We start from the raw sequence: 14,480 nt of genomic DNA, 5'->3' as shown, positions 1-14,480 counted from the left end.
GACAGGTGCTCTTGGGCAATAGAGAGAACAATAGACTATTATTTGATTTTTTTATGCAGTGTAATAATAGGATATTTGGAGTGACTTAATTATGAAACAAACCACTATCAGATAAAATAGAATGTAACCCCAAATCAGACGTTAAACTTTAGCGTCTGGATCACAGAGCCTTATTTAGTATTTTTTGCTTATCACAAACAGACACATTGTGTAAGCTTACCAGAATAATACAAAAAAAAACAATAAATAATGTTATTTAGTTGTAAGATGGCTCCCTCTTGTGGCGGAAGAGTGCACAACAGGTCGTGTGTGTGGTGTAGTAGATCTTCCGCCATCGCGTGACGCAAAATCCGGTTGTGCAGCAGCCATTTTGTCTGTTCATGCAAAAAGTCTACCCTCCGGACGGTCACGAACAGCAGTTCCACCTTAGAAAACAATTCGACAAATCGAGATTATACGCCAAGAAACGGGCTATGTGACGCCCGAGCGCCACGGAAAATTTACCGACACATTTTTACAACTACCGAGAGTTGTAATCTGTCCGCTATTTAACCGCTAAGAGGCGGTGTGTCTGTGTGTGTGTGAGTGTGTGTCTCTCAACTCGAGCCATGTCGAATGAAGAGAGCTACTTGGCCATCATTCGCTATCTGACGGACGAGCGGGAGCCCTACGCGCCGGGGACCCACGGGAACACCAAGCGGAAGATCCGCAAGGCGGCCGCTTGCTACGTGGTGCGGGATGGCACGCTGTTCTACCAGCGGCGCTCCAGAGGAGCAGCAGCGGCGGGAGGAGGAGGCCAGCAGCCCGGGGAGCAGGACTTCACGGAGCTGGAGGTGGTGCTGCAGGACCCCCGGAGGACGGAGCTCATCGAGCAGGCGCACATCACAGCGGGAGGAGAGCATCTCAACCAGCAGCTCACCTGGGAGAGCATCTCTCAGAAGTACTGGTGGAGAGGTAATGAATAATGGTGGTGGTAGTAGTAGTGAGAGCATGTTGTTTTAAAGATGTTTAAGTCGCTGGTGGTAGGAACTTAACTCGGCCAGAGTCGACCTGGCTGCGTTAGAGCTAGCTTGTGTAAGCCCTCCCTGTGGATATTGGATAAACACCAATGCTGGCTGTATGTCGCCCCCTACTGTCAAAACAAGATGTGTTTTTTTGTTGAGTCACAACAGCAATGGTGTTTCTTAAATCAATGTTTCTCAAACCTTCAAATGTCAAGGTCTTCCCTTAACTCTTGATAGTGTACAAATGGAACCGTACACTGTCAGAGTTACAGACTTGTATGGGTCAATTTAAACCCCCCTAAAGGAACCCACAGAGTTATGACAGAAGTCTCTCCGCATTTGACCCATCTCTTGGAGTGGTGAGTTGCAGCTGTGTCGCGCTTGGGAATCAGTAATGGTGATCCATCCAACCCCTGATACTGAGTGCCAAGCAGGGAGGCATTGGGTCCCATTTTTACAGTCGACTGGGGATCGAACCCCGACCTCCCAGTCTCAGGGCAGACACTCTAACCACAAGCCAGGCCACTGATATGAGCTATTATTCTACCAAATGCTGATTCCTGACCCCTTCCTTAGTAATATTATTTGTACTATATTATTCATTGGACTCTTGATGTTTTCCAGAGCTGTATATTTTAATCAGAATATTTTAGAACTTTATTATATTAATGATTATGTATTCTACCGGTACATCCCAGGTATCCTGAAGAATGTGAAGGACCATATCAGAGAGTGTGTACTGTGCAGGAGAGCTGCGGATGAAGGCCTCCCCGGCCGGCCGGGCAGGCGGAGGAAGGTGGCGGTACACGTGAACGATGTATATGAGGACGAGGAAGAAGACGGAGATGAGGAGTTGGACGAGTTTATCGGCCCATCCTGTCAGGCTGCATCCAAGATCAGCAACAGCAAGACCTCCGAGCTGATCTTTGTAAGTGTCATTTTGGGTCTTAAAACACTTTGTTGTGGCTAGGGCTGTCACAATCTTGAGATTTTACTAATGGCGATGAACTATTTAACTGTTTTTCCATTGTACATTTCTGTTTTGCCTTTAGGCTTTGTGAACACAAATTGCACTGAGCAGATATGACAAATAAGTGACTGACAATGACCGATACCAATAATCAAAAGTGGTTTCACAACGATACCAATAATTACAACTGTGAGCATTTAGATCTGCTATTTCCATTATTTTTGAAAATGTGTGAAAAAGTATTACAGGTACCATTTTTCAAAAAGGAAAATAATTGCAGTTATTATGTAATAATTGTGACGGGCCTAGTTGTGGCTCCTGAATCGCTACTCTCCATGTATAAGCCGGCCGCACACTAGCCGACAATCGGGGCATTTAATTACCCTCCCGACAATCGGGCTGCCTGCGTCTGAAACGCGCCTGATTATCTGCTAATGTAAGGCCAGCCTTAGTTGTTAACCGTCTTACTAGAGCCTCATCTTAACCATACCTAATAACTCTCAAACCTAATGCCTAAACACAAGTACACAACCCTTTTTAATTTTGATAATGGATAGCAAAAGCAGTCAGATCAGGCTAGAACCGTGCCCAAATATTGAGTCATTCAGTAGGTCATCGATACGTCATAGACGACTGACGTCACAGACTGGCCACATGAAGTCCACGTCAAGATCCACATGAAAGCCACAGCGTGATTAGACCATGTCTTGTTAATTATACCTAAACCTAACCATCCGAACATACTGTAGGTGTTTCTAGTCAAGTCAAGTCAAAGTCAGCGTAAAAAGTGTAAACGACAGTAAACAATATTAACACAAGAAAAATTTAAGGGATAGCTTCGCTGTTACTACATGTCATCTGTTCGACACCCAACTCTAACCCTTTACCCTAAACCTAACCTCCGTGGGGTGAGTCGCTGACGCTAACCCTTCCGACACTCCTTTGTTGAACTAGCGGTCGTTCGAAAGAGCGAGTTTTCCCCGAATTAAAACATATATATATAAAAAAATATATATATATATATATATACACACACACACACACACACACACACACACACACACACACTAAGGCAGTAGGTAAAAATAAGGGGCATGTTGTGTTTTAGTCTAGATTTAAAAGTCTCCATTCGGCACTGGACGTTTGTGCAATGCATCATGGGTATGGTACTGCCGGTTCACAAGCCACTCTCTTTGTATGTTTACCATTCCTCTGAATGTAGGTAAAGTTATTGAATCCAAGAACCTTGCTGCCTTGTTTTTTTCTAAGTCATGATCTGACTTGTATAATGTTGAATAGAATGTCTTCAATTCTTGATTTATTTCCTGTGGTTTAAGAAGGGACCTGCCGTCATCTGTGGTTATAGAATGAATGGTCCTTCCAGCTTCTTCCTTCTTTATTTGCCATGCCAAAAGTTTACTAGTCTAAAGCCCTTTGCACACAGGACAGTTGCGTTTTTTTCGTTTGCTGCATGAATAAAACGCATTGGATTTGGTGTGCAAGGCTGTGCGGAATCGGCGCTGCAGATCCAAAAAGGAGTCATAAAAGGAGTGATGAAGACGCACGAATCGAACTGGGTTCGATCGAGAAAAAAACGCACGGCCGCAGCCACTCGTCGCACGGCTAATTCGGAGCCGGTGTGCATGAGGTCATAGAGAATCATTGTTTTCTTTAAAAAAAATGAAATTGTCCGTTTTATCCGTGCGGTTAAACGTGTGTGCAAAGGGCTTTATTATGTTTAGCATTCCTGAAGGTAGTTATCAGATAGTATGTAAGCAGCATTTAGTGCTCTAAGTCTAAAACATCATGTGGTTTGTTGTTTGGTCATGTGGACAGGTGGACAGTAAGGGTGAGGTGAAACAGTTCATGAACAAACACAGCCAGACGATGTTGGACAAACTGAACCAGCAGCGTCAGAACAATCAGTTCTGTGACATCACCTTGTTGATCGAAGGAGAGGAGTTCCGTGCACACAAGGCCGTGCTGGCAGCCTGCAGTGACTACTTCAACCAGCTCTTTGTCGAGAAGGGAGCTGTGTCCACGCACGAGGCCGTGGTTGACCTCTCGGGTGAGTTCACGTCACTTTGAATTATTATTTAAAAATAGAATGCCTTGCTCAATGGCTGATGGCTTGCTCCTCGTCTCTCTCCTCCCAGGTTTTACTAAGGCCAGCTTCCTCCCTCTGCTGGACTTTGCTTATACATCCACCCTCACCTTCAACTTCTGTATAATGGCCGAACTCGCCACCCTGGCCAAACATCTGCTGATGGCGGAGGTGCTACAGATCTGTGAATCGGTGCACAAACAGGTGGAGGAGCAGAAGATCATGGTCTATCAAAGAGGGGACACCCACACAGTGGTGTCCAGCCACCCCGTTCGCCAGGAGGACTTCACAGACTCGGGTGCCTATATGGTGACCATAGGGAGTGACGGCCAGGCAGTGGTCACTCACACGGAAATGGCCGTCAGCGACGAGTCCCTTGCTGTCGTGTCGCACCCCACGGGGACCATGGGACCCCATGTGGGACAGCCTGTGGTGCCGGTGTCACAGGCCGCAGAGGGTGAATCGGGGCAGGCACAGGCGGTGACTCTGACTCAAGTAGGGCCAGGAGAATCCATAACTCTCATATCCCGCAGTGGAGAAGGACCAGAAGAGGACACCATGACAGTGGTCACCCATAGTGGACAGGCGGGGGAGAGTGAGTCCCTGGCTGTGGTGTCGGCGTGCTTGGCCATGGAGCAGTCGCAGGACACGGAGGGCCCCCTGATCACGAAAGTGGACGAAATGGACGAAGACAAAGCGGCTCTGTCCAGGCTGCTTCTGATGATGGCCTTGCCCCCAACGCAAGAGATGACCTCTGCACCAGAGACACAAGCCCAAGCCCCCCCTGAGAAACGTAAGCGGGGGCGGCCCAGGGGGAAGAGGGAGGTGGCGGTTCATCTCATTGAGCCCGTTGAAGAGGAGGACATGTCGCCTGAAGGACCGCCTGCCGAGGAGAGCGCAGGGGAGCAGCAGGAAAGCGACGACCCCAACAAGAGACGTCTGCGGCAGCGCTCCATCGGCCTGGGGGGCTACGCACGACTCCACATGGGCCTGGAGGAGCAGGACGGAGACAAGAAGGGTCCGCCACGGCAGGGCGCCGCCTCGCCCGCCAAGGTTTTTGATTGATTTATTTTATTAGACAAAAATGGAGAACACTCAGAACAGTACAACTCAAGTATAGTCAATACAATTGAAATGTAGTACAGTTCAATTTAAGGAAAATCTAAAACGATCTAAAACCTAAAAGGAACATCCCAAATAATACCTTTTACGGTCTTTTTTACATTGGAATGTATTTAATTCATTGACATGATAAATAGCACGCCAAGTACGGCAAACATGTTCCAACAATGCGAGGATTAGGGCTGTCACGATTAAGACATTACATGAAGATTGTCACTCAAATAATTGCGATCAACGATTTAATTGTGTTTTTGTCGTTTTGCTGTTTGGCTTTTAAGCTTTGAAGTTGCACATGCCCACATGGCAGATATGACGCATGACCTAAATATACAAAGAAATGACTGACTGACATATCTGATAACGTGATACTTTAAAAAGAACATTGATAGTGAAAATATCTACTATTTCCACTATCTTCGAAAATGTCTGAACATTTTTCAACATGGAAACGATGATGACGAAATAATTGCGAATAAGTCAAATAATTGCGATTACACGATTATTTACACGATTATGTAATAATTGTGACAGGCCTAGCGAGGATTGCAGGTGAATGTGGAGGAGGCATTTTTGTTTCACATTAAGTGTGTGCGTGTTTGCAGGGGGGACCAAGGAGGGGGAGGCCTTCCAAGAGGCCGCTGGAGAGTGAAGCAGAGGAGCTGGCCAGGAATGAGGCTGAGGAGGCTGCAGAGAGCATCACCGGGGGAGAGCCTATCACAGAAGAGGCCGGGGCAAAGGAACCAAAGACTGAGAAGGCCGAGTCGGAGGCGACGGACAGTGCCGACGATGTCATGGCGACGCCAGACTGCCCGGAGGACAGTGGCGTCGGCGGGGAGCATGTGTGCTCTGACTGCGGCCTGTCCTTCCAGAGGCGATACGCCCTCATCATGCACACGTTGAAACACGAGAAGGCTCGCGGGTACAAGTGTAGTGTAAGTGTTATTGATTAATAATTACAGTTAAGGGCTTTGCACACAGGAGCGTTGCGTTATTTCTGTTTGCCAATGAGTTTTTACCGCATGCAAAAAGACACACGAATCGAACTTCCGCAGCCACTTTTCACACGTCAAATTTGGAGCCGGTGTGCATGAGGTCATAGAGAATCATTGTATTCTTTTAAAAAATGAAATCGTCCGTTTTTTTTCCAGCGAATAATGGCGCCTGTCTGCAAAGCCCTTTATTATGTACATAGGTAAGGCATTTCCTTCTAACAAATTTGTGCTCACTAATAACGGTTTGTCCACTATACTGACATTGTATTTTTTTAAATCCATACCCTGCACCAATAGAGGGTGCTGCAGCACTGAGTTGTGTGCTGGTTCATCATGACAGTGAGGTTCAGAATGCTAAAGCGATTGAAGGCCGTCGTTTACAGTGATTTTAGGACAGCTTTGGGCGATGTTAATTGTCACAAAATTGTGAATGGTAATACATCCATGGAGGTAGGGTGAATATTGTAAACACTCGGTTTGTGTAGCAATACTGCTGTGCTACTTGCTATTTTTATTTTTAACAGGAGAAAATAAGTAGGATAAGCATCCACAAGCTTTCAGCTTCAGCCTATTCCTTTTGATCACATGTAACAATGACTAAGTGGATGTATGACTTGTAAAATTGTGAGTGATCAAATAAACGAAACTAAACCCAGCCAATCAGAATCAAGCAATGGAACCATCTGTTTTATATTAGAATTTTAATACCAATACATTGGTGTTGTGTCTGTCTTCTTTATTCCATTTGAGCCTCCCCTTTCATAATTCATGGTCCATTTACACTTTATCTGGGGTGTTTTTTTGTAAACGTAATCCCAAAGTAAGTAATGTAGTAACTTGGGACAATGTATGTGACACGTTAACATAATATTAACAGAACCTAATACTTTGGCTTGAAAGTAACGTATTATATTACACTTTGAAATGAACTCTCCCCAACACTGCTCTTATATCACACGGTTTGTTTCATTGTTGTCGTTTGTGCTCAATTCCTGCAGCTGTGTTGCAAGGAGTTCCAGTATGCCGCCTCGCTGCGTGCCCACCTGGCCCGGCATAAGACCAAGACCAGACCCATCATCGTTGAGCCTGCGGTGGTGCCGAGCCCCGTGGCAAAACCAGAGGGCGGCGCCTCTGACGACAAGGCGGCGGCGGCGAGCACCAAGCGGGCGTTCGTCTGCGACATCTGCGGGAAGACTCTGCCCAAGCTCTACTCCCTGCGCATCCACATGCTCAACCACACTGGCGTGCGGCCGCACTCCTGCAAGGTCTGTGGCAAGACCTTTGCCCACAAACACAGCCTGAAGATGCACCGGGCGCTGCACGACGTCACCAAGCAGTTCAAGTGCGAGATCTGCGCTAAATCCTTTGTCAGCAAGAGGAGCATGGAGGAACACACCAGTACCCACACAGGTCTGCGGTGCACCATTACTCATTCTTCTTCTTTGATGTCCTAATAGCTTAACATACATTTGAACATTGTGCTATTTGCCAAAAAGAACTGCTAACAATGTGCCGCTTGTACAGTAGATCAGTTGTTTTTGGCAAGCGACACCATCGCACTACAGATTAGAAATTACTCTAAAAAACAAAAGATATTCAACTTTTGGGTTAACGTTCTTGGTTGCCATGATTTCATGCATGTCAGCATGTATTCTAATGGCTTTTTTCGTTTATTAATTATTTTATGTTTGAATTGGTCAAACTAGCAACATAATTCATGTTCAGATTAGAAGCATCTTGAGATATTATGAAGGGTAAAGAAAACTGCTTGGCTGTATGTAGAAAAACAAGAACAATATTACAAAAATATCATAATTCTACATTTTGCGCTAATGTTTTAGTAAAACTCAGCGCTGGTTTAGGGTGGCTCCTTTCACGTTCTTTCACAAATCATAGATTAGGATTAACAAACAAGCCTAACAAACATTTTCGGTAGTGAGATTTTCTTTCCCGCTTTAATCCATGTCAACTGCATCTGCAATGAAATACTTCATTTCTTCTAGGTGAGTCCAAATACCTATGCAACACATGTGGCGCAACCTTCTACCGAGGGTCTGCCCTGAGCAAACACTTGAAGAAACACCAGCCCAGACCTGAAGTCCGTCCATATAACTGTAGTCAGTGAGTAACTGTTTCTCGCTGTTATGCATGTTCATTATGGGACAAAAACGCAATGTGATGAAGCTTGTCTCTGTGGCACATAAATACAGTATATTCACCTAGCTCTGTCTGCGTTTCAGCTGTGACAAGAGCTTCTATGAGGCCAAAGATCTTCAGCAGCACATGAATAAACACATGGGGCTGAAGCCGTTCCAGTGCCAAGTGTGTGGGAAAAGTTACAGCTGGAAGAAGGACTGGTACTCCCACGTCAAGTCCCACACGGTGGCGGAGCCTTACAAGTATGTACTCTGAAGGGCATCTGAAAATGTTGTGTCATTCTAGTGCATTTCTGTGCCTGGCTTGTGAGCTAGATGATCATGTGCAATTGGTGACACAATCACGTGGCTATGTAGAAGTCTGAAGGACCATCCATGACAATACATCATGCTTCTAAAATTAGCCCAGCAGAGAAGTCCTCTTTTCTTTCTCAATAGATTATTCATCCCGCGTTTATGCAATTCTAGCAGAGATGAATTCCCTCTCTTTTGCCCTTTATCAGAATGAAATGAGACATGTACAAGGAAGCCAGTATGATCAAGCATCATAAAACTTAAAGTAGGAACAGGGGCCTTTGGAAATTGCCATAGCCGAGTCCTCACCTTCTCACTGGCTATGTCACTCACGATGCAACACGTTGTGAGCTCGTAGATTGGCTATTTTCAGCACAACTAAGTATAAATCAGACTTAATTACAAATTAAGTGAATGTCTTGTTTGCAACCTGCTCACACGGCATAATAATGTACTGCTTTCTAGTACACATCATTGATAGCACTTTCATTAAAAACCTTATTGTTTCCCGTCAAGTTAGAGACTATGTTTTCGACCCCGTCAGTCTTACCATGTGTGAGTATCTCACTTCCGGCACCATTGGACTGATCATGTGAAACTTGGCAGAAGTTGGCGCACACACACCCAGTAGGCCACTAAAGAACCTCCACCCCAAATGTGTCAAATCATCCTCATTGTGCCACCAATAACCACTGGCTTCATGTTTTGGCCTATAACTCTCAACCTACGGTTGTACAACCAGTAAGACTCCCTAATCGGGAGATAAGCGACCGTCAGGTCGCATACACAAACTTTAGAAGGCAATCGTAGCCAATGAGGAGGGAATATGGGAAATGGGACAGACGTTGATGACATGACTTTAGAGATACTGTGTACCGCTTTGCGTGATTTTAGGGAAAAATCTGTAGGAGCAGTGTCCAAAAATGTGTTTTGCAAAAATCGGCCTCATGGTGGTGCTAGAAGAGGGCCAAGTGGTTGTGGTTTGCCAGCCAAGGAGTGTGTGACTGTGTGTGCAAAGTTTGGCATGGATAGGGCCAGGGGCAACGGTGCCGGAGATAAGAGTAGGGCCAAAATTGTGACGTGACGGACTGACAGAGGGACAGACAGACAGCCGGTGGAGGTTTTCATAGTAACTTGCGAACTGACGGTCGCAATAATGATGCAACTCTCCATAATAGGCCTTGGCTATTTGTGCCAGACTAGATATTATAAGTACCTTTTACCAATTATAGAGGGTTTAAGTGGTACCGTTTATGCAGCTCGGCAAATACAAGGTGAATTGACCCCAGTGCATGACGGAGGACGATATCACGATAAATGTAATCTCCATGATACGATTATTGTGAGTGTTTTTTATCACGATAAACGATACTATCACTTATCGTCCCATCCCCTCCCAGGTGTAATGTGTGTGGGAAGGAGTTCTTTGAGAAGGCGCTGTTCAGGAGGCACGTGAAGAAGGCCACGCATGGGAAGAAGGGGCGAGTGAAGCAGAACCTGGAGAGGGAGTGTGAACACTGCGGCAGGAAGTTCACACAGCTCCGAGAATTCAGGCGCCACATCAACAATCACCAGGGTGAGTCTACCAGAATGAGACCAGATGAATTCTGGTCTGGCAAGTTTTGACTTCGACTTTTGCCGTGTACTTGTCATTACTGCAGTGCAGTCCGTTTTCTGTTTTTCTTTTTTCTTTTTCTTTTTGGTTGAAGAAGCCATTTGATTAATTACAATATGAAAATCAACTTGCTTGAAACTGGCTAGGGAGGTGGTGGTGTAAGATAAGTAAGATAATCCAGTTAGATTTTGTTGTTGTGTTATCATTGCGTTTTAATGCATTTTAAAACGTGGATTTATTCTGTAACTCTGGTCCCTGGAGACAAGACACAAACTAAATTAAAACATGACTTATTAAGCGCACGGTGAGATTTGACCAAAGTTGACTCAATGATTACAAGTAATTCAGTAATTCAGTAGGATAGGGGTTTTTAACTAGCGGTCTGTGAAGCTATTGCATGTTGTTCCTGACCATGCATTTAGTAATGTAGTAAAGTGATAACCTTTTCTTAGTTTTTGGGTCCTACCCCCCATTGTTCGATCTAATTTCATTTTGGAGAAACCTAGACTGCAAGTGTTGGTATTTGTGTTATTTAATAAAGACATCATTATCATTGGTCAACTGAGAAGGCTTGTGCTTCAATTCCAAAAGTACTCAAAGTACTACTAAACTACTGCAGAAGAGGATCAGCTCATAAAAATCCACAGACAGTGAAGAGGCCCTTGTACAGAGTAAAGTGTAGGTGAACATTAAATCCCATACGTCTCTTCTCAGGAGTCAAGCCCTTCGAGTGCCTGACGTGCGGCGTGGCCTGGGCGGACGCGCGCTCCCTCAAGCGCCACGTGCGCACGCACACGGGCGAGCGGCCGTACGTGTGCCCGCTCTGCCAGGAGGCGCACATCGACGCGCGCACGCTGCGCAAGCACATGGCCAAGTACCACGGCGAGAACCTGCCCATGAAGATCATGCTGGAGAAGGACACGCTGCAGTTCCACAACCAGGGCACCCAGGTGGAGCACGCCGTCAGCATTCTGGCGTCCGACCTGCCGCCCGAGCTGCGGCCCGCGCTGCCGTCCGCCTCCGAGGAGATCGAGACGGTGCTGATCACCGAGGAGACGGTGGAGGCCGTGGAGGCTGTCCAGGCGGCGGCGGAGGGCGACGGTGTCGCCACGCTGTCGGACCAGAGCATCATGCAGGTCAGTGACGGAAAAGTTACTCAAACTTTTTACCTAAATAAATGTATCAATACTGCACAGTAGAAGTAAAAAGTCCAGAATTCAAAATGTGCTTGAGTAAAAAGTACAAAAGTATTGGCATCAAAATGTACTTAAAGGGATATTCCACTAAAAGAAACTTGGCTTTTGTGAACACCCTGGACAGATTAAATACAGATTAAATACAGATTATATTTTCTTGATTCCATATTTAGGTATTTGATATACATTTTATCAGACACTCCCCATCCAGGGCACCTTCCTATACAAACCTATTCTAACTTCAAACTCCATTTTAACCATGATAGATTCATCAAAAACACCTCTTCTTTTTTGGTGACACATACTGCCCTCCTAATACGTGAGCTGGCCATGTTTTTTTTATAACTTTTTTCATTTATTTATTTTTATTTTTTTATTGTATACATTTTTTTCCATTTTCTCCAAATAATATTAAAAATACATACTCATTCTGCAGAATGTTGCATTTAACAAGTTCAAAACGTATGAAAAATCTTTTGAAAATAACTGATCTACAAACTCACAATGCATCGCATCTCGAGCTTGTACTGTAGATCTGCTATTTTCAAATGGCCGAAATCAATATAGGACTGAAGTGGTTAATGTATTAATAATCAAAATCTACAACTGTAACTAATAACTAGAGTTTTCAAATAATTGTAGTGGAGTAAAAGTACAATATTTTGCTTCTGAGATGTAGTGGAGTAGAAGTAAAAGTATAGAAAATTGGAAATACTCATAGTAAAGTAAAAGTACCTCAAAATTGTACTTAAGCACAGTACTTGAGTAAATGCACTTAGTTACTTTACACCAGTGGTTCTCAAAGTGGACTCTGTGGGTTCCGTTATAGGGGTCTAAATTGACCCATACATGTCTGTAACTCTGACAGTGTACAAATGGAACCATTTGTACACTGTCAGAGTTCTATTCTAAAAACGATTCTAAAAACGTCTCCTAAAACCTAACCTAACCTAGGTTGCTATATGTATAGCAAATACTAATGTGACACAGAGAGCGTCCCGGCCTGGACCAGGTCTAAATGGGTTAAGGGGAGACCTTGAAATGTGAAAGTTTGAGAAACGCTGCTTTACACCTGTGGTTCTCAACCTTTTCAGGCCACGACCCCCAAAATAATCATATTATAACTGGGGACCCCCTCACCCTGACGAGCACTAAGAGTTAAGGCATTACATATTGTATAACATGGTTTTATTGTGAAAATAGCTGATCTACATGCTCACAGCGCCTCGCGTTGCGAGGCGTTGTGAGCATGTAGATCTGCTATTTTCACAATTTCTTCCTCTAATATTTGGCCAATTTGTCATGTTAAAGAGGTATTAAAAAGTCCTTAAATTGTCACTTTATAAATGTGCATGTACCCTCTTTACACTTCAACTTTGTGTTGGTTTGTTTACTGAGTGAGAAAACAATGTTGCACATTAAGTTAATCATCTGGGGACCCCCCAAAATAATTTGGAGACCCCCCTGGGGGTCCCGACCCACAGGTTGAGAAACACTGCCTTACACCACTGATGCATTGCAGGTGGTGAACTACGTCCTGGCGCAGCAGGCCATGGTGCCCAGCGGAGACAGCAAGGAGGAGGGGACCACCGAGGTCATTCAGACCATGGAGGTGGAGGTGGCTCACGTGGCGGAGGTGGAGTGAGCACCACCCTCACCCCACCCCACCCCAACGTACGCACACACAGTCTGACGCATGTGCTTTTAATTGCTTCTCTGTATAAAGTGGAACGGAAATGTAAAAAGAAAGGAAGTATATTTTTGTTGAAAGTGTACATAAGTGGACATGAACCGTTGGGTGCCCAATCTCTGCCCAAGTCAATGCATGGGCATGGGCAGTGATTTCACGCACCTTTGTACATTGGATGTAAATAGCTAGATATGATAATATCGACCACTGTTGAAGCTCAGGAGAATTCATGGCTGAAGTAAACTAATGTAAAGACATGAGTTCCATTCTTTGTTTACTTGAACTTCTCACTCATTGTCCCCCGTTATTAACTTGTTCTATTAGTTTTGTTTTTGTGAAGCTGTATTTTAGTGCAGCTCTGATCCTCAACCCGTCATGGTTGCGGCTTCCTCGTTTCTTTTTGTGTACTACATTAGAAGGATAATCAAATAAAAATACATGTGCTCCCTTTAATGTCACTGTGTTTTCTGTCTTAAATAGTTAACAGCCTGCAAAGCATCGTGATTGCACATGAACATACCAGTAACACTTTGGATATGTATGTTTTATATACATGTGTGTGTCTTATAAAATCACATGATTAAAGCTACAATACAAAATAGTAGGGAGGCGACCTCCAACCAGAGCTGGAGCTCTGAAAAGGCCCATGGGACTTTCTGGGGGCCCTGTAGAGAATTGGGTCAACTGAGACCCTCAATTTCCCTCAAATTACAATACCCTACATCTGGGGTGCCCACACTTTTTTGATGTGAGATCTACTTTTAAAATGATTAGCTCAACATGATCTACCCATCCAAAATGTTTTAGCTGAGGGCCTGAGGGGGGGCTTTGGAATAGCAGCACTGGCGTTACATTTTAGACAAACACACTTACTGTAAGGGGGAAATAAATGGGAAATACTGGGGGAAATGTCTTCATCCCATTCTGTATGGAAGTGGTAGGTTTTGGGGTTCTTTGTAATGATGCTGACTCTTGAACTAAGTATTGCATTGGAGGTTTGCCTACTTTAGAAGCCATGAAGGGAGCTGATAGGCCCTTCTTGATGTCATATTGACATATTATTTTTATATTTTAACTACATATTTTTAGAGGCATGTCATGTGGTCTACCTGCACACCCTTGGTGATCTACTGGTAGATCACGATCTACCTTTTGGGCACCCCTGCCCTACATACAGCGGTACAAAGTTCTTGCAGCCCATACAAGTAAGGTGCTCCTTCTGTTCAGGAACCACATATGGAGTGTGTTGGCTAACCTTAATGTGTCGCTATACATGGTCATATACTGATGACATCAGCAATCTCGATATATGGGCATAAAAGGGACCAGGAGGACTG

At 44.7% G+C, this 14,480-nt stretch overlaps 1 protein-coding gene across 1 annotated transcript; it reads left to right on the top strand.

Annotated features, from left to right (window-relative positions):
- Positions 1-608: 608 nt before the first annotated feature.
- On the top strand, positions 609-13,530 carry zbtb11 (zinc finger and BTB domain containing 11; the record flags this gene model as incomplete). Its single annotated transcript, XM_080727330.1, has 11 exons — positions 609-954; positions 1,703-1,932; positions 3,811-4,042; positions 4,131-5,131; positions 5,803-6,132; positions 7,191-7,602; positions 8,196-8,313; positions 8,433-8,591; positions 10,043-10,218; positions 10,972-11,393; positions 12,976-13,530. The coding sequence occupies 11 exons, from the start codon at positions 609-611 to the stop codon at positions 13,096-13,098; spliced, it is 3,549 nt and encodes a 1,182-aa protein (XP_080583456.1). The 3' UTR covers positions 13,099-13,530.
- Positions 13,531-14,480: the final 950 nt, after the last annotated feature.

This window comes from Nannobrachium achirus (assembly GCF_963921795.1).
Source record: "Nannobrachium achirus genome assembly, chromosome: 1".
Taxonomy (NCBI): domain Eukaryota; kingdom Metazoa; phylum Chordata; class Actinopteri; order Myctophiformes; family Myctophidae; genus Nannobrachium; species Nannobrachium achirus.
The sequence above is the reverse complement of the archived record's forward strand: the minus strand, read 5'-3'. Positions and strand labels throughout refer to the sequence as shown.